This window comes from Anomaloglossus baeobatrachus, chromosome 4, assembly GCF_048569485.1.
Source record: "Anomaloglossus baeobatrachus isolate aAnoBae1 chromosome 4, aAnoBae1.hap1, whole genome shotgun sequence".
Classification (NCBI taxonomy): domain Eukaryota; kingdom Metazoa; phylum Chordata; class Amphibia; order Anura; family Aromobatidae; genus Anomaloglossus; species Anomaloglossus baeobatrachus.
This window is the reverse complement of record NC_134356.1, coordinates 121,546,584-121,572,423: the sequence shown is the minus strand read 5'-3', so window position 1 is coordinate 121,572,423 and position 25,840 is coordinate 121,546,584. Positions and strand designations below refer to the sequence as shown.

The 25,840-nt window shown below is 43.6% G+C and overlaps 1 protein-coding gene across 1 annotated transcript in view; it reads right to left on the bottom strand.

Moving 5' to 3' along the window:
* Positions 1 to 934: 934 nt before the first annotated feature.
* Positions 935 to 25,840, bottom strand: part of RAB24 (RAB24, member RAS oncogene family) — a 79,995-nt gene continuing 55,089 nt past the window's right edge. The window contains exons 4-8 of the mRNA XM_075344527.1: positions 21,796 to 21,863; positions 21,623 to 21,722; positions 14,308 to 14,358; positions 7,437 to 7,499; positions 935 to 1,458 (exon numbers count right to left, since the gene is read on the bottom strand). Of these exons, the coding sequence (XP_075200642.1) occupies positions 1,394 to 1,458; positions 7,437 to 7,499; positions 14,308 to 14,358; positions 21,623 to 21,722; positions 21,796 to 21,863 (347 nt within the window). The 3' untranslated portion in view covers positions 935 to 1,393. The remainder of the gene's footprint in view (positions 1,459 to 7,436; positions 7,500 to 14,307; positions 14,359 to 21,622; positions 21,723 to 21,795; positions 21,864 to 25,840) is intronic.

Genomic DNA, 25,840 nt, shown 5'->3' with positions numbered 1-25,840 from the left:
GTCCAAACTATTACCCCATATGTGGTGTGTTTAGTGGTATCTTGGGACAAATTGCAGAACAAACTGTAGGTTGCATTATCTCTTGTTACCCTTGTGAAAATGCAATATATGTGGGGTGCTTTTTTTTAGAATGGTGTCACTTTTGGATGTTTCCTGACACCTAGGCCTCTGTCACCTCACTTGTGATGTAGTCCCAGAACAATTGTTTTGTAAATGTTGTAAAAATGAGAATTATGTGGCCTCGCCAAATATATTTTTTTCCTTTTTTTTTTTTTTTGTGGGGGGGGGTATCCAATTAGGGCTCCATGGTTTCCTTAGAACTCTGCTGCTAGAAATGTATTAATAAATTAACTATTTGCTGTTGTTCTCCTACCAGATAGGTGTGTTCTTGCAGAGTATCAGTTATGATTCAGCATTGTCAGAGTGCATTGGGAATACCTAAACTTGAAACACCCAGTGGTACATTTTTTTCAAAAATTTTGAGGAAGGATAGCAGAAACCACAATGTACAGTTTTAAGAAAAGCGGTTACTATACTTTACTGTAACTGACCTATTAGGAGGGCTGACAGTTCCTCTTACATTTGATGACTTATCCTGTAAAACTAATAGTTATTCAGGATAATTATTTGAAGGCCTCATGTACAACATAATTGCCATACATAAGACATTTTTCAGGGTGAAAAATTGACTGTGCAAACATTATAATGCATCTGGTTTCTTTCATTACTTTTTTGTTGAGTGGCTTCCGAGTGTGGGAATTGTGCATCTTGGGTTGCGAGTCCCGTCTTCAATCCTTCCCAGGTGAAGTAGTGTAACACCTAGTTCTTGTTTTCCATCACGTGTGATACATTTTTCAAACTGTACAGTAATTACTATATATAGTGTGGTGTTTTGTTTTTTTTTGGCTTTATATATCCTCTATGGAAAAACCTATTTTTGGAGACTTGAGAATAAAATTTTATTTGGAAACACAAACTGGAGGGGAAAAATGAAAACCAAAAACTCTTCTATCGTGAACCGATCAGCAACAGAATCCGTAAGAAATTGTATTGTCCAGTTGATTTTCTGTAGTCATATTCCTTTCTTTTCACGGTTTTTACTTTAAGAAACTGACCAATCAAAGTTCATCTGCAAGTTACTCTACGAAACCAAATCCAGTGCATCAAGTTGGAGTTCATTTTCCACTCATAGTCTCTACTTTTGCTATCTCGTCCCATAATGTGCATAAATAGGTCATTTGGCATAGATGAAAGATAACTTCTCCCAAAGAAGGCATGGGCAATTAATGTCACAATCACAGGACAGATGTTGACTCCCCATATGCTTTCAAGCAAAAAAATATATAGCACAAACTGTAGAGTGATGTTTTTGTCAAGGCCACAGGCTTCATTTCTAGTGATGGCAGCAGGCATAAGAAGTCAAGTCTCTCCTAGAATTCAGGTCCACTCCCTTTGGCTCTGTAAATATTAAAAACAAGCGAGTCATCCTGATTGGCTAATAATGCAGTAATACATACACGTGACGTTTAGGACCTCCTCACTGCACACCAGATAAATTGGAGCGTGCAGGAATGTAGTCATTTATTTTTTTTTCCATTTAGTGTTCCCTTCCAATAACCCTTCATAATCACATGTAGATTTCCCTAATATTAACCTTCTCTTTGAGGCCAGCAAGATTCTGCATAGACATAACCAAGGCCATGATCAGATGATGAGTATGAGGGTTTGTTTTTTTTTTACCTCAGTATTTGTAACCCTAAACCAGGGGTGGGTAAAAAACACAGAAGTGGTACCCGTGTTTCTATTATACTTTTCCTCTGATTGTTCCACTCCTGGTTTTGGCTGCAAATACTGAGGTAGAAAACTCACCAAATGTCGATCAGCCAGAAGAACATTTGTTTGAATGGCGTTCCTAATCACTGGCCTGTACCGAATCCTTCAACGACTGATCACAACTTTTATGCGGTCTAAGGCCAGGTGCAGATGGCCGTATTTTCGGTCCAAGTGTGATCAAATAACACATTTGGAATGCGCTCTGACCAATGTTCTTCTATGGGGCCGTGCACATGCAGCAATTTTTTCCTCCGGTACTGTCTGAGGAAAAAAACCTGATGTGTAAAAGTTTGATCCAACATTGGGATTGCCGTCTGCCATGCAAGTAGATACTGTTTCAACCAAAAATTAAACCTATCCCAAAAATGAGCCCTAGCAGTATTTTTCAGCCTTTTTAGAGCATATTTTTGATATAAGCCCTACTCCAAGAATAAGCCCTAGCAGGATTTTTCCTTTTGTGGAGTATACTTATGATATAAACCCCACTCCAAAAAAAGCCCAGTTGCATACCTTTCTATAAAAGTATCCTGCAGTAGGGCTGGGGCAGCCCTATCAGGATATGTAACTTTTATTTGTATATGTTGCCCCATTGTGTTACTGTAAGCCCCAGACATTTATAGTCCCATGCCGGCTAGTTAATAGAAAATGAATATTCACCACTTCCCTGTCCACTCCTCTGCGCCAACGATGGTGAATGTAACATGTGTTAATAGTAAATAACTATTCACCCCTCACATAATTTCGCCAACCTATCTGTTCCAGCATCTGTGATTGTCAGATTTTCCGCTGCTCGAGGATTGCATAACAATGCTTGGACTGGCCAGCGGCTCTCCTCACCTGAGGAATACACACTGACCCGCTCTGCTCAGAGGAGCCGCTGGCCAGTCTGAGCATTGCAATATGATCCTGGGGCAGTAATACTGCAGTCTGACTGAATCACTGATGCCGCCACAGAGGGGTGGGTGAGGGAAGGGGGTATATATTCATTTTAATAACTGGCCACCCAATCACAGAAGCCAATACAAAATATGACATCCCTTGAAAATAATGATGCCCTCACGCATCTTTTGGAGCCAAAAATAATGTAAGACACTCCTATTTTTGGGGAGACATGGTAAGTGTGGAAGACATCTGAGTGCAGTCTGATTTCTGCAGACTCAGGGCTCATGCGCACACTGCGTCCTGACTAGTGCAGAAGTAAATGCACCCTCTGGCAGACTTGACGACACGTTTTGACAAAAAGAATGCATCCAAAACGCATGTATTTTGGCTGCATTTTGCATGCATTTTACATGCGTTGTGAATGAATGCATTTTTGTCAGTGCGGTCCCCCAGCAATTAAGCTCTGCTACATGCCCGCAGACACACAGTCGGGCGATGAGAATGAGCTCGGATCAACTTCACCCAACTTCATTGTCATCCGCGGCTCTGTCTCTGTGTGCTGTCATGAACTCAGCTGAACCTCTGAAGTCAGTGCCAGGACACAGAAGTCCACAGCAGTGACGTCGGAGCTTCACCCGATTTCACTGACATCGCGCAGCTCTCTCTCTCTCTGTCGCAGCCTGATTTGCGGTCACACGTGAAGGACTCACCTGTGACAGCAAATCCCCTGAGTGACTGAAGTGAGCAGCGCAATCAGCGATGCAGTCACTCAGGTGACCCGCGGCCACCGCTCTCAGGTGGAGGACTCTAGCTGTGGTAGCGGGTCACCTGAGTGACTGCATCGTTGATCGCACGGCTCACTTCAGTTGTTGGGTGGAGCTGACAGAGGGCGGTCGTGGTCTTTGGCCGCTCGCTGTCAGCTTCATGTAGCAGACCTCATGTGGATTACGTCGGACCTGGAGGGGTATTTGGGGATTAAGAAAGTGGTGAAAGAGGGTGGGTTTTTTTGTCTTTCATTCTAAATAAATTATTTTTTGGATGTGTTTATTTTCTTTAACTTACACGTTAATCATGGAAGGTATCTCGGGAAGACGCCTGCCATCATTAACCTAGGACTAAAGGCCCTGTCACACACAGAGAAATCTGCTGCAGATCTGTGGTTGCAGTGAAATTGTGGACGATCTTTGCGAGGTTTGTGGCTGTGTACAAATGGAACAATATGTCCATGATTTCACTGCAACCACAGATCTGCCAAAGACTTATCTGTGTGTGACAGGGCCTTTAGTGGCAGCTATGGGCTGCTGCCATTAACTCCTTATTACCCCGATTGCCACCGCACCAGGGCAATTCGGGATGAGCCGGGTAGAGTCCCGGGACTGTCGTATCTAATGGATGCGGCAATTCCGGGCGGCTGCTGGCTGATATTGTTAGGCTGGGGGGCTCCCCTTAACGTGGAGCTCCCCATCCTGAGAATACCAACCTTCAGCCATGTGGCTTTACCCTGGCTGGTATCAAAATAGGGGGGGGGGGGGACCGCACGTTTTTTTTTATTTTATTTTTTTACTGCACGATATACACGCCTACCGGCGGCTGTGATTGGTTGCAAAGAGACAGCTGTCACTCAGCGTGGGGGCGTGTCTGACTGCAACCAATCATAGGCGCCGGTGGGCAGGGGAAGCAGGGAATTCAAGATGGAATGAGCGGACGGCATTGTCAAAAGAGGAGAAGCTGCCATAGTGTGACAGCCATGCAGCGCCGCGCCTGTGATCGTGGATCGGTGAGTATGAAAGGGAGAGACTGACCGACAAAGAGAGACCGAAAGACCTGTGTTTATGTAAAAAAAAAAACATCTGGATCGCAACAAAAATGCAGTGCTTAGCATTGTGGTAGCGCTTTTCTACAACTCATTGATTTCAATGGGTGTGGAACGCTGCCAAAACGGACAAAAAAAATTGACATGCTGCTTTTTTAAACGCAGAGATTTTGTCAAATTTTTGACAATCAAAACGCTGCGTTTAAAAAAGCATCGTGCGCACGGATTTTGCATGATTCTCAGAGACTTTGCTGGGGAAGCATAGCACATGAAATTTGACAATGTGACGCTGCAGCTTAAAACACTGCAGGAACGCAAAAAAAAATGCAACATGTGCAAGAGCCCTCACAGTAGAGAAGAATCAGAGATTTTGTTCTCCAAAAAAAAAACTATGGCAGAATCGCATACTGTTCACGGTTTTATCCCACATGGAATTTTTTTCTCCCCTCATTTAGTATATTACATAGTAAAATGAATGATGTCATAAAAAAAATAAACCTCATCCTGCAAAATCGTTTTTAGAAGAGAGAAAAAAAAAGTGCAAAAAAAAAAAATTATACAGTTGCACGCTGGGCCAAGGAATTTAAGCTGGGAAGAACATTGACGGAAGATGAACATCGTGAAGGACGCCCATCCACGTCCCTCAATGAAGAAAACGTGATAAAAAGTTGAAGTTGTATTGGCAGATCGAAGAATGACTATGAGGCATGTAGCTGAGGTCACAGGGATCTCATATGGCAGTATTCAAAGAATCCTTGCAAAAGAATTGCATATGAGAAAGGTCTCCGCGCGTTGGGTGCCAAAAATGTTAACCGACGAGCAAAAGAAGAAACGAGTTGACATTTCAATAGCAAATCTCGAAAAGTTCCAAGCAGACAAGGAGAATTTTTTTTGTCACGTTTTTTGACCATGGACGAGACCTGGATCCACCAATTTGGTCCCGAAACTAAACAACAATCGATGACATGGAAACGTGCCGACGATCCGACGCCGAAGAAATTCAAAGTGTCAAGCTCAGCAGGGAAGGTTATGGTGTTCGTTTTTTGGGACGCTGAAGGAATTATTATGGTGGACTATTTGGAGAAGGGAGCCACTATTACGGGCTCCTACTACGCAGAACAAATAAGATTGCGGGAGGCTATCCAGGAGAAAAGGCGTGGGAAACTGCGGGCTGGAGTGCTATTTCACCAAGATAACGTGCTGCTCACAAAGCTGCAGTTGCCATGGCAACCATTCAAGAAGCTAGCTTTGAACTGGTGGAACACACCCGAATCGCCAGATCTAGCCCCCAGTGACTTTTCTCTTTCCTCGCCTCAAGGAACACCTCCGGGGCAAGAATTTTGACGACAATAGCGACATAACCGCTGTTGGGGATTTTTTTGAGGGTCAAGATCAAGAATTGTTTTACGAAGGGAATTCTAAGTTTAGAAAAGAGTCTAACAAGTCTATACATTTAGTCCATGTAGAAAAATATATATTTTTTTTAATATATTCATTGTGTTTATTATTGACTATCATTACTTTTGGATCGCCCCTCGTATATAGCCTGTTTGCATATGGTGTTTTTACAGCATTTTTTGGGGCAGAAAATATGCTGCATTTTACAATACTAGTCAAAGCAATGAAATTTCTGAAGTCTCATACACACAGCTTTTTTTTCTTTCCCTTTACTCAATTTGAGTGGTGCAGTGTTTCTAAAAATGTCGCTTCGTTCAATGTTTTGCAGTGTTTTGGTTTTTTTTTTTGGTTTTTTTTTACCTATTCAGAGAAATGAGAATCTGAAAAAATGTAGGATAACATTTGTGTATAAAACTAGTTAAACTGTACCGTAGGCAAAGCACACAAGTGATCTGCCTGAAGAACAGAGCGCTTTGTTGTATTTTATACATAGTGTTTTTACAGCCAAGAGTGAAGGTTTTAGCTACAGAAAAAAACTGCAAAAATGCCACATGTGAACATACCTTTATGGGCATATTTTATCCCATAACCAGCTGACTGATGCAAACCGTATGGGGAAGAATACTCATTATGATCGTTCCATCCATACAGAGTTTGCCTGTTTAAACATGCTGATGACTATCTTCTAGGTTGCAGACGGCCATAGATTCTTATCTGCGAAAATTGGGCCGATTTTATACAAATGACACTCGGATAAAACTCTGATCTGAGTGACAGCATAGTGGTAAAAAATTATCTAGAAACCTGATTATCCAGGTCAGTTCAATTAAATTAACATTACGACTGCACACTTTTTATTTTAAATGGGGGAAGAAAATTTCAGGAATTGTTAAGAAAAAAAAAAGTATCAACAGACCAAGAAATTTTTTTTTTATATAAATGTTTTTTTACTACCTGAATGAATGGACCTGGTGTGAGGGCTCATTTTATCCATGGTGAGCTGACTTTTTTTTTTTCATGGATATAATTTTGGGGTACATAAGACATTTTGATCGTTTTTTAGTTTTTTGGGTTTATTGTCCCTTAAGGGGATTTGAATTTGTGATTGGTTGATTGCTTATACTATACGCTGCAATACAATAGTACTACAGTATGTAGTAGACATAGTAGCGGAAGACTAAAATGGCAGTGAAGGGGGCCTTCAGGAAGCCCTTCAGCTGTCATAGTAACTCATTTCATCCCGCGATAATGTCACGGGGGGCCGATAGGAGCTGACGCACCTGCATCGGCTGCCAAATAGATGCCATTCTCACAGATTTAATATAGCCTGTATCAGCCGTGTGTGCAAGGGGCACAACTCTATGGACCACTCTACACGTGGTCACCCCAACGCAGGATGTAGTTATGCTTCGAACCCTGTTTGCAAAGCAACGGAAATTCCTCTTTAATGTACAGGTAGTAGAACCCTTTCCAATAAAATAACACTGGAATAGTAGATTATTATACCCACCTGATTGGACTTGAAAATCACTGTAATTCACATAGTCTTCTGCAACCTTCTGAAATAGTTCATCTGTTTACACACAAAAGCATGAAAATGTAAGAAGGAATATGTAAAACGTTAAACACTAATGCACCTAGAAAAACACAGCAACACTATATGCACAAATGCTATTTTGCAATTCTATGTATCTGGTCTCCTACACAGATTTTCTTGGCAAAATCGGCACATGCTGCCTGCGGTCTTCAGAAAAACACCTTCAAACTGGACCTCGGTGAGTACTGCTTTACTTTGCATTGACACTGTTGCACCATGAGCACCATTTGTTTTATGAGAAGTCCTATAATGTAACACTTTTAAGTCACTCTTCTTATTTTGCTTTGTGGTATTCTTTCACTTTTTTTGCATCAAATTTTTCAAAATTCAGCCGGTGGATCACAAATTTTGCGCATAATCAAAAATGTCTTTAATTTTTTGTGACTTTAACATAAAAAGTTGCACTAAAATGTTGCAAAATTTTAGGCAAAAAAATATAAAACCTACATAAAATCCAGGAGGCCACTGGTGTACATCTGCTCAAAAATTTAGCAGCTTTTAAAAAGTCGCAATTGATGAAAATGTCTGGAAAACAAAGACCCTACCCAGTGATGATGAACATAAAAAAATAAGAAAAAAAAGGGGAACAAATATAAAATGGATTTAAAAAAGATGTAAATGAAAAAGCCACAAAATAGAAAAGGTGCAAAAGTGAAAATGAATGGGGCCTTTATTTTCTCTTTTATGGTTATATATTTACCTTTAGCCACCATTTTAGCCATTGCATAATTCTCCAAAGATAACTGTTTATGGTCCAGAGCTGAAGTCTCCCAATATTAAATGGTTTAATATACGGCAGCATGATCCGGTTATCAGCTGATATCTATGTGCAGTTACCACGTGCTACTAAATGCATGGAGGACATGAAGACATAAATAGCAGGGACAAGATGGAGTTAAAATTCAGAGAAGGAAGATGAGAGAGTTAGGTAATGAATTGAGATGAAAGGTTTGTCTAAGATGTTTTTTAAAGCACGCTTAGAAATGTGTGGACTATGTATTAGTTGGATCATCTGGGGTTGTGCTGCTTCCAGAAAACTGGTGCAGTCCAAGAAGTCTTGGAGATGGAGGTTCGGAGTATAAAGGATGACAGTCTTAGATCAGTTGCAAAGCAGAGAGAACGGGTAGGGTGACAGACAGATAAGGGAGGAGATGTAGGGTGGTGCAGAACTGTTGAAGGCTTTGTGGGTGAGATAGATAAGTTTGTATTGTGTTCTGTAACAAATGGGCAGCCAGTGAAATCACTGGCACAAGATGGAGGCATCTGTGAAGCAGCTGGACAGAAATACGACCCTGGCTGCCGCATTCAGGACAGGTTGGAGAGGAGAAAGTTTGCTTAGAGCAGACCTGGGCAAGGGGAGGCCCGCGGGCCACATCCGGGCCGCCTACTCTGTGACCGGCCCGCCTGGTTCAGGGCGTCCTTGCTGGCTGGTCAGTGATGAGGGCAATCTGACCTGTTGTCCGGAGCTCCAGGCTCTGGGAGACCCCTGGTCAGATCGCCCTCATCACACGCTGCGTGTCGGGCAGGGAGCGATCCTGCAGCTCCGCACAGTGTAGGCAGCGGAACGCAGGAATCTCTCCTCTGTTCCCTGCTCGATACCTTTCTCTGTGACACACGTGTGCCCTGATATCGTCAGTACGGCGCCCGTGCGCATGTGTCGTTTGAAAAGTTTCCGCCCGGCAAGAGAAGCTGCAGCAGCCGGGCCCGTACGGAGAGAAGCAGTGGCGGGGGCCCGTACAAGAACAACAGCGGCGGGGGCCCGTACGGAGAGAAGCAGCGGCGGGGGCTCCTAGGAAAACAGCATCGGCGCAGCCTGGGCATGTGAAAGAGAAGCAGCTCAGCGGGGGGCTCGTACGGAGGTGCCTGAGGAGGGGACAATAAGAAGGGAGAGGTGAGTGGTTACTAGTAACCTGCGGGGACAATGGGGGGCGGGCGGGGGGGAAGGGGGGGTAACTGTTGACAAATATTTGGGGTGTAGTGGTGTAGTATATGGGAATGTAGTTTTACAGGTGTGGTATATGGGGGGGTGTAGTTTTATAGGGGTGTAGTATAATACAGGTGTATATAGGGGTGTAGTGGTGTAGTATAATACAGGTGTATATAGGGGTGTAGTATAATACAGGTGTATATAGTGATGTAGTATATTACAGGTGTATATAGGGGTGTAGTGGTGTAGTTTATCACAGGTGTAGTATAATACAAGTGTAGTATATAGGGGTGTAGTGATGTAGGTTTACAGGTGTAGTATATAGTGATGTAGTGCTGCAGTTTATTACAGGTGTAGTATATATTGATGTAGTATATTACAGGTGTATATAGGGGTGTAGTGATGTAGTATATAGTGTTATAGTATATCGAGGTGTAGTGTATAGGGATGTAGTGATTGTATATTACAGGTGTAGTATGTGGCGGGTGTAGTGATGTAGTATATGGGGATTGTGTGTGTGTGTGTATGTATACAGTGTGTGTGTATACAGTTAGGTCCAGAAATATTTGGACAGTGACACAATTTTCGCGAGTTGGGCTCTGCATGCCACCACATTGGATTTGAAATGAAATCTCTACAACAGAATTCAAGTGCAGATTGTAACGTTTAATTTGAAGGTTTGAACAAAAATATCTGATAGAAATTGTAGGAATTGTCACATTTCTTTACAAACACTCCACATTTTAGGAGGTCAAAAGTAATTGGACAAATAAACCAAACCCAAACAAAATATTTTTATTTTCAGTATTTTGTTGTGAATCCTTTGGAGGCAATCACTGCCTTAACTCTGGAACCCATGGACATCACCAAACGCTGGGTTTCCTCCTTCTTAATGCTTTGCCAGGCCTTTACAGCCGCAGCCTTCAGGTCTTGCTTGTTTGTGGGTCTTTCCGTCTTAACATCATCAACGGAATAACCTCAAATTCCAATTAAAATTGACTAACTTTATTGGTATATATTAAAAATGAAAAACACCCCGTGATATTTACACACAAAGGGTAACATGAGGGGAGGAGCTGAAATATATGGGGTCCCTACAACTCCCTGAAGGGACCTTGCTCCTACCTGCCAACGGAGGGTTTGACACCGTAACTGTTTTGGGCGCCCCCGTTCCACGTCGGCTGACCCTCACTAAACCCTAATTAATTAGTGAATTAAAATAAAATACACTAATGGTGGCCACACAATGGTAGTCATGCATACATGATATTAATAAATTTCAATATATCTCATACCTTATTATGCTTTCAAAGTATTGAGAAAAAATATTTTCTATATATGTCAGACTACAAAATTGCTTTCCAGGTTCCTGAAAACAGTTATACAGGACCAGAAAGAGGGGAATCACAACTAGACACAATGTGCACTATTCCGTCAGTTAGTAATTCCTCCCCTGTCCTGATGTGCTGTGGCCATAATACATGGAAACACTCATCAAAAAATATTAATCTATTCTCTTGATAGACACTACACAATCCCCATCAGGCAAAATATAATTAGTGCAGTGTCCAAGGAAATTCAGATAGGCATTTAATATGCCAGGCATATGCAGGTAAACAGATAGGCATTTAATAAGCCTGGCATATGCAGGTGAACAGATTACACCCAAGGAGAAAGAGTTTACTTCCCTTTAATTGCATGCTCTCATGTCGCCTACGCGTTGTGTAGTGTCTATCAAGAGAATAGATTAATATTTTTTGATGAGTGTTTCCATGTATTATGGCCACAGCACATCAGGACAGGGGAGGAATTACTAACTGACGGAATAGTGCACATTGTGTCTAGTTGTGATTCCCCTCTTTCTGGTCCTGTATAACTGTTTTCAGGAACCTGGAAAGCAATTTTGTAGTCTGACATATATAGAAAATATTTTTTCTCAATACTTTGAAAGCATAATAAGGTATGAGATATATTGAAATTTATTAATATCATGTATGCATGACTACCATTGTGTGGCCACCATTAGTGTATTTTATTTTAATTCACTAATTAATTAGGGTTTAGTGAGGGTCAGCCGACGTGGAACGGGGGCGCCCAAAACAGTTACGGTGTCAAACCCTCCGTTGGCAGGTAGGAGCAAGGTCCCTTCAGGGAGTTGTAGGGACCCCATATATTTCAGCTCCTCCCCTCATGTTACCCTTTGTGTGTAAATATCACGGGGTGTTTTTCATTTTTAATATATACCAATAAAGTTAGTCAATTTTAATTGGAATTTGAGGTTATTCCGTTGATGTACATTGAACTCAATCCGACCATATTGATCTTTCCGTCTTAAGTCTGGATTTGAGCAAGTGAAATGCATGCTCAATTGGGTTAAGATCTGGTGATTGACTTGGCCATTGCAGAATGTTCCACTTTTTTGCACTCATGGACTCCTGGGTAGCTTTGGCTGTATGCTTGGGGTCATTGTCCATCTGTACTATGAAGCGCCGTCCGATCAACTTTGCGGCATTTGGCTGAATCTGGGCTGAAAGTATATCCCGGTACACTTCAGAATTCATCCGGCTACTCTTGTCTGCTGTTATGTCATCAATAAACACAAGTGACCCAGTGCCATTGAAAGCCATGCATGCCCATGCCATCACGTTGCCTCCACCATGTTTTACAGAGGATGTGGTGTGCCTTGGATCATGTGCCGTTCCCTTTCTTCTCCAAACTTTTTTCTTCCCATCATTCTGGTACAGGTTGATCTTTGTCTCATCTGTTCATAGAATACTTTTCCAGAACTGAGCTGGCTTCATGAGGTGTTTTTCAGCAAATTTAACTCTGGCCTGTCTATTTTTGGAATTGATGAATGGTTTGCATCTAGATGTGAACCCTTTGTATTTACTTTCATGGAGTCTTGTCTTTACTGTTGACTTAGAGACAGATACACCTACTTCACTGAGAGTGTTCTGGACTTCAGTTGATGTTGTGAACGGGTTCTTCTTCACCAAAGAAAGTATGCGGCGATCATCCACCACTGTTGTCATCCGTGGACGCCCAGGCCTTTTTGAGTTCCCAAGCTCACCAGTCAATTCCTTTTTTCTCAGAATGTACCCGACTGTTGATTTTGCTACTCCAAGCATGTCTGCTATCTCTCTGATGGATTTTTTCTTTTTTTTCAGCCTCAGGATGTTCTGCTTCACCTCAATTGAGAGTTCCTTAGACCGCATGTTGTCTGGTCACAGCAACAGCTTCCAAATGCAAAACCACACACCTGTAATCAACCCCAGACCTTTTAACTACTTCATTGATTACAGGTTAACGAGGGAGACGCCTTCAGAGTTAATTGCAGCCCTTAGAGTCCCTTGTCCAATTACTTTTGGTCCCTTGAAAAAGAGGAGGCTATGCATTACAGAGCTATGATTCCTAAACCCTTTCTCCGATTTGGATGTGAAAACTCTCATATTGCAGCTGGGAGTGTGCACTTTCAGCCCATATTATATATATAATTGTACTTCTGAACATGTTTTTGTAAACGGCTAAAATAACAAAACTTGTGTCACTGTCCAAATATTTCTGGACCTAACTATATATATATATATATATATATATATATATATATATATATATATATATATATATATATATATATATATATATATATATATATATAAATATACACAGTGTGTGTGTGTGTGTGTACTGTGTGTAGTTTATCTCTATAAATGATGTAGAACAAAGTTAATTATATCAGTCCGGCCCTCTAAAACCATCCCAATTTCTCATGTGGCCCCATGGGAAAATTAATTGCCAACCCCTGGCTTAGGGGAAGACCGGTTAGTAGAGAGATGTAGTAGTCCAGAGCAAAATGATTAAGAGCGACAGTAAGTTTTTGGTGTTTTCAAAGGTGAGAAGAGATCTGATCCTGGAGATGTTTTTAAGATGCACGGTACCATGAGCGAGTGATTTGATATAGGCACTAAGGCTGGGGTCAGACAGCCGTATAACTTGGACGAGGGCCTCGGCTCTCCTGACCTGAGCGTGACAGCTTTTGTATTTCTATGCAGCTCTCATGCTCTGGTCAGGAGAGCCGCTGGCTAGTCTGGACATTTTGGTACGTTTGTCATTTATGTTATAGTTTTTTTTATACTGCTCCCTTAAAGAAAGTGTGTCAATTACAACCACAAGACAGTGATCTTGCTGTTACAGAATTATGGTTGAACCACCCAGCGCAACTGCAATATCTGTTATAGGTAGGTTAGTAGAGGGAGGAAACACGAGAAATTCAGTTTTGGGAGTTTCACTTTTCGATAGAGGGAGGAGATGGTGTCCACAACAAGGATGGTTTGTCTGCTGTCTCTTTTTGTATTAAGGCGAGGGTGATGTCAGAAGAGGTGGATAATAGCCACTTCAGCTGTAATTGGAAGGGAAAAGTGTGCCCATATTATGGCCAGGTAACGATAACCTCCCAAATGAAAGGAGAGGATGTAGCTTTTTCATTATGAGCAGTAGCAACAGAGGCCTCAGCTTGTCACACATGTATAGCCGCTGATTCTGTGGGTGTTACATCCACACATCTGTACAGACAGGGCTAGGTTTGCCATCGGCCAGCACACGTCCAGCAAGTTCTGAAGCTAAGCTTTTTTTTTATTTTTTCTACTCTTGAATTCTATTGGTTCTCCATTGTCTAATGAACGCTATTCACAAGATGCCTTCTAGACTTTATTTCATTGATTGCTTTTCTTTTAATTAAAATGTTCTCGTTATGTTTTCAATCCCTATACCAAGCAGTCACTGACATATCCAATGGGGAAATGGCTATATATCCCCTCTACCAATTCACAGCTCAACCACATCTGCAGCAGAACTTACCTACACTTTGTCCAGTTTTACTTGATGTTTCACAGAGGTGAGCTTTAATCTCTATGGAAAGGAGAAATAATGATGGACAAATTTGTCTCTAGTTGAAAAAATATTTAGCAAAACTATATTGTATGAAGGTGCAATGAAATACCTGCAATGGCGGGTTTCATAGAATAACTGGCCATACGCAATACACCTATTACAGTACAGGGCACCAGTATAGGCTGCTATTAAACTGACACTAAGCAGAAAGTGTAAGATCTTCCTGCATAGGCACACACAAATCTAATCTATTTTAGCTGTGTGTGTATTTATACAGCCCTCACCAGCAGGTCTTCTCTGCTTGTTCGGTCCCTTCTTGGACTAGGACAATATGGTCTTCCAGGTTGTCATCCTGGAGGAGTAACAATGCTCTCTCCAATTGGGGACAAAGTGGTATAGAACAGCTCATATTCCGTTACTTGGCCATCATATGGTCACTGACTGTTCCTGCCTGCTTCCCCCTACTTAGTGTACTCTCATACAGGGTGACCCTGCCGGCTGGAGCCAAAGCAAATACATAACCCCTCACCCCCTCCACTACACTGGTATGTCTTGGATATGCAGCTGGTTCTACTGCTTTCACCTTTCGATTCTCTATAGATCATATTATGTTAGAGTTGGAAGGGACCTCCAGGGTCATGGTGTCCATGCCCCTGCTCAATGCAGGATTCACCAAACCATTTGATGGATGTCTTTCCAGCCTCTGTTTGAAGATTTCGATTGAAGAACTCACCACCTCTCATGGCAGTCTGCTCCACTCATTGATCACCCCCACTGTCAAATAGTTTTTCTAATATCTCATCTGTATCTTTTCCCTTTGTTTCATTCTATTGCTTCTTGTGTTTCCATGTGCAAATGAGAGTAAGGATGATCCCTCTACATCAGGGGTGGGGAACCTTTTTAATGCCGAGGGCCATTTGGAATTTTCTACCAACCTTCGGGGGCCGCACAAAACTATCAACTTAAAATTACCCTGCTATACTTAGTCAAACAATTAACTCATCATGGCGGCTGAAGCTTCTTGTTTTTGGTGCGGCTATATTATTCAATATTGATCTTATTGCTTCTCACAACTGTTTTTCCACGTTTGTGTCAGCTGGGACTGCTGTAAATACATCACAGGAGATGCTGAGGGCATATACATCACAGGAGATGCTGAGGGCATATACATCACAGGAGATGCTGAGGGCATATACATCACAGGAGATGCTGAGGGCATATACATCACAGGAGATGCTGAGGGCATATACATCACAGGAGATGCTGAGGGCATATACATCACTGGGGAGGGCTGGAAGGAATATACATTGCTGGGAGGACTAGACATCACTGGGGAGGGCTGGGAGGACTAGACATCACTGGGGAGGGCTAGGAGGACTAGACATCACTGGGGAGGGCTGGGAGGACTAGACATCACTGGGGAGGGCTGGGAGGACTAGACATCACTGGGGAGGGCTGCGAGGACTAGACATCACTGGGGAGGGCTGCGAGGACTAGACATCACTGGGGAGGGCTGCGAGGACTAGACATCACTGGGGAGGGCTGGGAGGACTAGACATCACTGGGGAGGGCTGCGAGGACTAGACATCACTGGGGAGGGCTGGGAGGACTAGACATCACTGGGGAGGGCTGCGAGGACTAGACATCACTGGGGAGGGCTGCGAGGACTAGACATCACTGGGGAGGATTATATATCACTGGGGAGGATTATATATCACTGGGGAGGATTATATATCACTGGGGAGGATTATATATCACTGGGGAGGATTATATATCACTGGGGAGGATTATATATCACTGGGGAGGATTATATATCACTTGGGAGGGCTGGGAGAAATATAAGGACATTGCTAGGGGTTCTGACATACCAGGGGGGCACAGGCAGCAGTGTGGAGGCCGCAGGGGCATAGGCAGCAGTGTGGAGGCGACAGGGGCACAGGCTGCCGTGGGGAGGCCACAGGGGGACAGGCTGCCGTGGGGGAGAGTGAGGAGCACAGGCTGCCGTGGGGGAGAGTGAGGAGGATGGGACGCTGCACGGAGCACAGGCTGCAGTGGGGATGTGCAGGGGCACACACAGGCATGGGAGCACAAACACACCTGTCGGACGCTGAGGTAGTAGCTTCTCTTCTGTGGAAAAAGAGCGAGTTGAGCGCTTACTCCACCCACAAAGTACGTCCTCACGCTAGCATGAGGACGTAAGCCATACAGGGTTTAAAGGGCCAGCAGCAAGCAAGACGCTGCTGCCTCCCGAGCTCTGTGGACTGTGGAATGTGCCCGGGGGCCGCAGAAAAGGTCATGGCGGGCCGCATACGGCCCGCGGGCCGGAGGTTCCCCACCCCTGCTCTACATTGTGGCATTCCTTCAGATATATGTAAATAGCTATTAAGTCTCCTCTTAGCCTTCTTTTTTGAAAGCTAAAACTTCCCAGATCCTACAACCGTTCCTCGTAGGAGATAGTGTGCAGTCCGCTCACCATCCCGGTGACTCTTCTCTGAACTTGCTCCAGTTTTTCAATGCCTCTTTTTTTTTTTTTTTTCTTAAATGTGGTGTGAAGAACTGGACCCAGTATTCTAGATAACGTCTGACCAAAGAGGAGTAGAGGGGGATAATTACTTCACATGATCTAGACTCTATGCTTCTGGTAATACATCAAAGACCTGTTTGCATTTTCTGTTGCTGGATCACACTATTGACCCATGTATAGTTTGTGATCTATTAGTACAACCAAGTCTTTTTGACACGTGCTGTTGCTTAGATCTAATCCTCCCAATCTGTAGATGTTTTCGTTTTTCTTGCTCAGGTGGTGACTTTTGCATTTCTCCCTTTATTTTATTAGTTGCTGCTTATTGTTCCAGCTTATTTATATCCTTCTGAATCCTTTCTATGTCTTCTCTAGTGTTAAGCCCCCGTCACACATAGCGATGTCGTTAGTGAGATCGCTGAAACGTCACAGGTTTTGTGACGCACCAGAGACCTCGCTTCCGGTCTTCCTTCGAGAACATTTTCTCCCGAACTTGCAGTCACATCCTCTGTTCCACCTGCTGTTGCTGGAGCTATGAAAGTAGGCAAGAAGCACAGTGTGCAAACCACTTTGTCGTATCAAAGCTAAATAATTGTTTGATTTTTTTCTAAAAATCCTCAAATCCACCCCTTGAGAAAATCCTGCATATGCCCCTTACTCCCAGAAATATAAGTTTACACTCTGCTATAGAGTAAAAGATCTGCATGAGCATGGTGGTGTCCTCTAGTCAGTGTGGGGTGGGATTTCTCTCCAGAACTATAACCAGAATGGACCTCTGCTATTAGGAGTGACACTGCTTACTATAATGTAATCGCCCTGTAATCACTGCCCTGCACTTTGACAGCCAGCTCTGCAGACAGTGTTTGTGTCTCAATTACAGCTTACGGTGCAGTGAGCAGTGACCGTACCTGCTCCCTGCACCACCACAATAACTGGAGGGCATATATATATATAATATTATGCATGTTCTATCTTTTCACTACTAGACGTAAACATATGATACCACACTGCCTATACAGTCTCTACCGCTTAACCCCTTCACCCCCGGCCACTAAAACACCCTAATGACCGGGCCATTTTTTGCAATTCTGACCAGTGTCACTTTGACAGGTTATAACTCTGGAACGCTTCAACGGATCCTGGCGATTCTGAGATTGTTTTTTCGTGACATATTGTACTTCATGTCAGTGGTAAATTTAGGCCGATATTTTTTGCGTTTATTTGTGAAAATTTAGGAAATTTGGCGAAAATTTTGAAAATTTCGCAAATTTCAAACTTTGAAAATTTATGCCCATAAATCTGAGAGATATGTCACACAAAATAGTTACTAAATAACATTTCCCACTTGTCTACTTTACATCAGCGCAATTTTCGAAACAAATTTTTTTTCCGTTAGGAAGTTAGAAGGGGTCAAAGGTCATCAGCAAATTCTCATTTTTCCAACAAAATTTACAAAATAATTTTTTTAGGGACCACATCACATTTGAAGTGACTTTGAGAGGCCGAGGTGACAGAAAATACCCAAAAGTGACACCATTCTAAAAACTACACCCCTCACACTGCTCAAAACCACATCCAATAAGATTATTAACCCTTTAGGTGCTTCACAGGAACCAAAGCAATGTGGAAGGAAAAAATGAAAATTTTACTTTTTAACACAAAAATGTTACTTTAGCCATAAAATTTTCATTTTTACAAGGGAGAAAAGAGAAAGTACACAATACAATTTATTGTGCATGTTCTCCTGAGTACGCTGATACCCCATATGTGGTAAAAATCAATTGTTTGGGCGCACGGCAGAGCTCGGAAGGGAAGGAGCGCCATTTGAATTTTTGAACGCAAAATTAGCTGCACTCATTAGCGGACGCCATGTCGGGTTTGAAGACCCCCTGAGGTGCCTAAACAATGGAGCTCCCCCACAAGTGACCCCATTTTGGAAACTAGAGGCCTCAAATAATTTTTCTAGATGTTTGGTGAGCACTTTGAACACCTGGGGGCTTCACAAAAGTTTATAGCGTTGAGCCGTGAAAAGAAAAACTTTTTTTTTTACCACAAAACGGTTGCTTCAACTAGGTAGCTTTTTTTTTCACAAGGGTAACAGGAAAAAATGCACCATAAAATGTATTGTGCATTTTCTCCTGAGTACGCAGATACCTCATATGTGGTGGAAATCAAATGTTTGGACACACGGCAGTGCTCGGAAGGCAAGGAGCGCCATTTGAAATTTTGAGTGCAAAATTAGCTGCACCTGTTAGCGGACGCCATGTCGGGTTTGAAGACCCCCTATGGTGCCTAAACAGTGGAGCTCCCCCACAAGTGACACCATTTTGGAAACTAGAGCCCTCAAATAATTTTTCTAGATGTTTGGTGAGCACTTTGAACACCTGGGGGCTTCACAGAAGTTTATAGCGTTGAGCCGTGAAAAGAAGAAAATTTTTTTTTTTTACCACAAAACGGTTGCTTCAACTAGGTAGCTTTTTTTTTCACAAGGCTATCAGGAAAAAATGCACCATAAAATGTATTGTGCAATTTCTCCTGAGTACGCAGATACCTCATATGTGGTGGAAAGTAATTGTTTGAGCGCATGGCGGGGCTCAGAAGAGAAGGAGCGCCATTTGACTTTTCAAACGCACAGACGCAGTGCACTGATCGGCCGCTGCAGGACGCACGGTCGGATGCGATAAAAAAAAGCGTCGGGGATACGTAAAAAAAAAAGTCACGCCAAAAATTGACCATGGATGCAGATACGTTATGTGCATCCCTGATCAGCGCTTGGCGGGACGCACGGACGGATGCGATACAAAAAGCGTCGCAAATACGGAAAAAAGTCACGCCAAAAATTGAGCAGGGATGCCGATCCGTTATGTGCATCCCTGATCAGCGCTTGGCGGGACGCACGGACGGATGCGATACAAAAAGCGTCGTGAATACGGAAAAAAGTCACGCCAAAAATTGACCATGGATGCCGATCCGTTATGTGCATCCCTGATCAGCGCTTGGCGGGACGCACGGACGGATGCGATACAAAAAGCGTCGGGGATACGGAAAAAAAAGTCACGCCAAAAATTGACCATGGATGCCGATCCGTTATGTGCATCCCTGATCAGCGCTCGGCGGGACGCACGGACCGATGCGATACAAAAAGCGTCGTGAATACGGAAAAAAAAGTCACGCCAAAAATTGACCATGGATGCCGATCCGTTATCTGCATCCCTGATCAGCGCTCGGCGGGACGCACGGACGGATGCGATACAAAAAGCGTCGTGAATACGGAAAAAAAAGTCACGCCAAAAATTGACCATGGATGCCGATCCGTTATCTGCATTCCTTATCAGCGCTTGGCGGGACGCACGGACGGATGCGATACAAAAAGCGTCGGGGATACGGAAAAAAAAGTCACGCCAAAAATTGAGCAGGGATGCCGATCCGTTATCTGCATCCCTGATCAGCGCTTGGCGGGACGCACGGACGGATGAGGTGTAAAAATGGACAGGGGATACGGAAAAAAAAAAAAAAGTTATACTCACAGTACCCAGAGGACTAGCAGGAGGATCACTGACCAGAAGAGCTGCAGAGGAACAGATGGCAGAGAGATGGACAGCTTTACAGGAGCAGCAGGCAGATCAGCAGAATGCCCAGGAAGGACCCAGCGATGGACGCAGATGTGATCAGGCCGGTGAAGACAGGTAAGAGGACGTCGGGGGAGAGCAGAGTGGGAGAGGGGGGGGTGAGAGCAGAGGGGGGGGGTGAGAGCAGAGGGGGGGTGAGAGCAGAGGGGGGGGTGAGAGCAGAGGGGGAGAGCAGAGGGGGAGGGGGGGAGAGCAGAGGGGGAGACCGGAGAGGGAGCTGCAGAAGCAGAATAGAAATAATGGGGGAGGCAGTCAGATCGCGGGGGGAGCGGATCGGGATGTCGGGGGGGGGGGGGGGTGGTTGGGGGGAGCAGATCGCGGGGGGGGCACGGCAGGGGCTATCACGGCAGCGCGCAGGGGCACCACGGGAGCGCGCACGGGCTGCAAAGTGAGCACAGTACTCACTTTGCAGCAGCAGCGGTGGTAGCAGATCGGGATGCCGGGGGGGCAGATCGGGGCGTAGGGGGGCAGATCGGGGCGTAGGGGGGCAGATCGGGGGGGCACGGGCAGGGGCCTTCACGGGAGCGCGCAGGGGCCTTCACGGGAGCGCGCAGGGAGCGGAATACTTACCATTAGAGCTGCAGCGGCGGAGACATCAGAGGCGGCGGCGGCGGCAGCAGCGGTGGCGTGGTACCAAAAGTACCAGCCACTCCACGCTGCAGACATGTTGGGGGAGGGCTCACAGGCCAGCACATATTGCGCGTCATAGCACGATCGCTCCAATCAGTGCTGCAGGGGCTGGGGGCGGCATGTTTGAGGTCCACCTATGATATGCTGCAGCAGCTGCGGCATCTCATAGCTGGATCTCACAGGATCGCACTAATTCGGGCATTATTTTTGCCGAAATTAGTGCGATCGATGTGGTTGGCGGTTCAGATTTGAACAGCCAATCACATCGATCGTCGATAGGGGGTGGCGATGCCGCCCCCCCTGGGGTCAAGCAAAGGTCCCCTGCTGTAAGAAACAGCAGGGGACATCATTTGAAAGCCGTTGCTATGGCCACGGCAATCAAATGAAGTTTAGGCCGTAAAATTACGTCCCTGGTCGTTAAGTCACGTTAAAATAGGACGTAATTTTACGGCCCGCGGTCGTGAAGGGGTTAAAACTCATGTAGTGACGCAAAAGAAATTACCATCTGCATAATCCTGAACATCATGAAAGTCAACTTGTCTCATGTTCTTGTCGATTTCAACCAAGTCGCTTTTTGTGCCACAAACATATATTCGGCAGTGCTGGGAAAAGAAAAAACATCATTGGGATCACAGGGTAAGCCTCGTTTCCACATAATAAATTTAGTATACCGACCTCTTCAAAGTTCTGCAGCTCATTCACCCAGAATTTTACCCTTTCAAAACTGCTGCGGTCTGTGAGATCTAAAAGGAGAGGAAAAACTGTACAATATATCTCCATGTACTAGTCACATAAGACAACGCTGACTATGGAATTACAATCTGACTCATTCTTTCTCTGTTATTCAGGAATCAGTGCAGAAAACTCGTACTATATATATATATGAGCATACATATGTAGAAACAAGCAAGGCTCAAAATCAATAAATATATTCCTTATAGGATAACCTAATAATTAAAAACATTAAAATAGACATAAAAAGTCACTGAGGATGGGTACTCTAAGAAACCAAAACGACAAATGCTATGTACCGTAAGTTAAAGGGAAAGGTGCCATGTTTTGTGTTTTTTGTATTAATAATTAGTAAATAATATCAATTATTTTTAATTATTTAATTATTTTTAATACAAAATGAAATGTGTTTTTACAGGGGTTTTTTTTTGCGTGTGTGTTTTTCTGCAGCCACTGAGGGCTGAGGGCGTCCAAACGCATGTCTTGTGTTGTGGTTGCCTCCAGAGCGTATTAACTACTGCTCCCATACAAGTGGACAGAGTGGGGGGTGGGTCATATACACTACTGGTTCCATAGAAATAGATGGAGCAGGGGGTCACACATTACATTACCGCACCTATAGTACTGGATGGAGGGGGGAGTGGAGCAGGAGGGGGTGTTGCACTACACTACTGCTCTCACAGGATTTCTAGTAACGCGTTTTTTCGTCTATACATAGTTCCAGTCCACAGTCTCCAGGATCTACCCAAAGAAAATGCTTAGGTGCATTCTCAACATGTTAACTTTCCAGAGACACCAATCTCTCCTTGTGTACTTGTATATACCTTACATAGCGATTACTGTTTTGTTTTGTACCTTTTTAGTATCTTTCCTCAATACTGTGATTGTACACAATATAACCCTGCATTGATTTTTTTTCTTTAACTTGGTGTCTTTTGGCCCTTTCTATACAGCGCTGAAAACTGTGTATGTATGCATGTAATATATATATATAGCTAAAAATATATATATATATATATTGCGTGTGTGTATATGTGTGTGTGTGTATATAATATATATACATATACACACACACATATATATAATATATATATCTATATGTGTATATATATATATATATATATATATATGTAATATAATGTGTGTGTATATAATATGTGTGTGTATATATCTAATATATAAAAGGTGTGTGTGTGTGTGTGTGTGTGTGTGTGTGTCCAGGATTGGCATCTGCACTGTCGCAGCTACAGCCACATAATTTTGCACCCTCACACTTCTGGACCCCGAGAGCGTCCTAGGCTATGTTTTGAGGGGAAATTTTAACCCCGCTCTTTACAGTTATTCACCAAAAACCCGCCTCCATTAAAGTGAATGGAGCTGGGAGCCACAGTGCAGCCATAACTTCAGAAGAATGCGCAGCCACGCCCTTAAATGGAATGTTGGCGTGTCACAATGCAGCCAGGGAAAGAGACAGACAGGGAAAGAGAGGGAAATAGAGAGACAAAGACAGGTAAAGAGACAGAAAAAGACAGACACAGGGAAAGAGACAGACATGGAAAGAGAGGGAAAGAGACAGACAGACAAAGAGAGAGAGTGAGACAGACAGACAGAGAATGGGAGAGAACCAGAGAGACAGTTACTATCCCAGGCAGCAGTTAATAACCCGGGCGAAGCCGGATAGTACAGCTAATATACACACATTACATATGTAATTATATATATATATATATATATATGTATATATATTGCATGTGTGTATATGTGTGTGTGTGTGTGTGTGTATATAATATTATATACATTATTATATATTATATATATTATTATATATATTATAATATTATATACACACAATATATATACACACACACACACACACACATACACACACGCTATATATATATATATATATAGCGTGTGTGTGTGTGTGTGTGTGTGTATATGTATATATATTGTGTGTATATAATATATATACATATACACACACACACACACACACATACATACATACGTATGTATGTATGTATGTATGTATGTATGTATGTGTGTGTGTGTATATGTATATATATTATATACACACATAATATATATACATATACACACACACACACACATACACACACGCTATATATATATATATATATATATATATATATAGCGCGTGTGTGTGTGTGTGTGTGTATATGTATATATATTATATACACACATAATATATATACATATACACATACACACACGCTATATATATATATATATATATATATATAAATCAAATCAAATCAAATCAAATAAGCTTTATTGGCAGGACCAAATACAAATTAGTTTTGCCAAAGCAAGTGTACATTAGGGCCTGGGGCTGTGGGGATGGTGGGTGGGGATTGTAGGAAGGATGGATGGGGCACATCCAGGGTGGGGACTGTGGGGGCACTTCTAGGATGGGGGCTATGGAAGTCCATGGCTTATGATGGGGCATATCCACGGTGGGGACTGTGGTAACGGTGGATGGGGCATATCCAGGGTGGGGATTGGGGGGCCACATCTGGGATGGGGGGCTATGGAAGTCCATGGCTTATCATAGTTCTCTTTCTCGAAGTCTATGACATTCGCTCACATACCGCGCTGCTATCTCCACTGCGCTCTCTTCTTCCCCCAGCAGGATATATATTTTCTCTTCCTCCTTCATGGAGCTGAAATCCGGGAAGAGATGGGAGAGTCTCCTGAAGTGAGTGTCCCTCACTGCTGAGTACTTGGTGCAGTGTAGCAGGAAGTGGGTTTCATCCTCCAGGGCCTCCAGGTCACAGTGTTGGCACAGTCTGTCCTCCCTTGGCTTGTAGCTCTGCTTGTGTCGACCGGATTCGATGGCTAGACTGTGGGCACTGAGTCTAAATCGGCTCAGGGTCCTGCGGTCTCTGGGGTCCGGGATTTTCTCCAGATACGGGGCCAGTCTGTAGTCTCTCTGTAGACTCTGGTACGTGGTCAGTTTCTGTGAGGTGTTGATGTCGGTCCTCCAGTCACTGACATACCTCTCCTGGCCCTCGTCTACCATCTTCCTGATTCTGGTTCTTGTCAGGCTGCTGTGATTGGTTATTTTGTCCAGTTGGGTTTGGGAGAGCTGTGCCAGGGGTCCTGGTTCATCTGGCCCACGTATATGTATCAGAGCTTTGTGGTGATGGGAGCTTGGATTGCTACTCTGTAGGTGAGCCTGAAATGATAGTGACCTCTTCAGAGCTGCTAGGTGTAGAGGGAATCTGCCCAGCTCAGCTCGACAGGCGCTGTTGGAGGTGCTTCGATGGACCTGGAGAAGGTGCTTACAGAATTCCAGGTGGAATATTTCTGTTGGGCTGGAATCCCACCTTGACCAATCTGGGTAAGTGTGAGGGCCCCAGACTTCGCTGCCATACAGGAGGATTGGGGCAATGATGGAATCGAAGATTTTTAGCCAGACCCTCACTGGTGGCTTCAGATGATACAATTTCCTTCGGATGGCATAAAAGGTTTTGCAGGCCTTGTTTTTCAGGGTCTCTATGGCTTGTTTAAAGCTCCCTGACTGGTGAATTTCCAGGCCCAAGTAGGTGTATTTGTCTGTTCCTGTTAGAGTGCAGCCGTTTACGACAAATGAAGGATGCTGGTCAAATCTTCTTTTTCTCTTCTGGAACACCATGATGTTGGTTTTCTTTAGATTGATCGGTAGTGCCCATGTGGAGCTGAATTTCTCCAAAATTTGTAGGTTGTCTTGGAGACCTTTCTCGGTTGGTGACACCAGCAGTAGGTCATCTGCATAGAGCAAGAATTTCACCTGGGCGTCATGGAGTGTGAGACCTGGAGCAGGTGAAGATTCCAGAGCAGCAGCCAGCTCATTGATGTAAATATTGAAGAGCGTTGGACTTAGGCTGCAGCCCTGTCTGACTCCTCGGCTCTGCTGGAAATAAGCCGTTCTTCTACCGTTCACACTCACGCTGCAGAGGTTCTCGGTGTAGGAGCTTTTGATGAC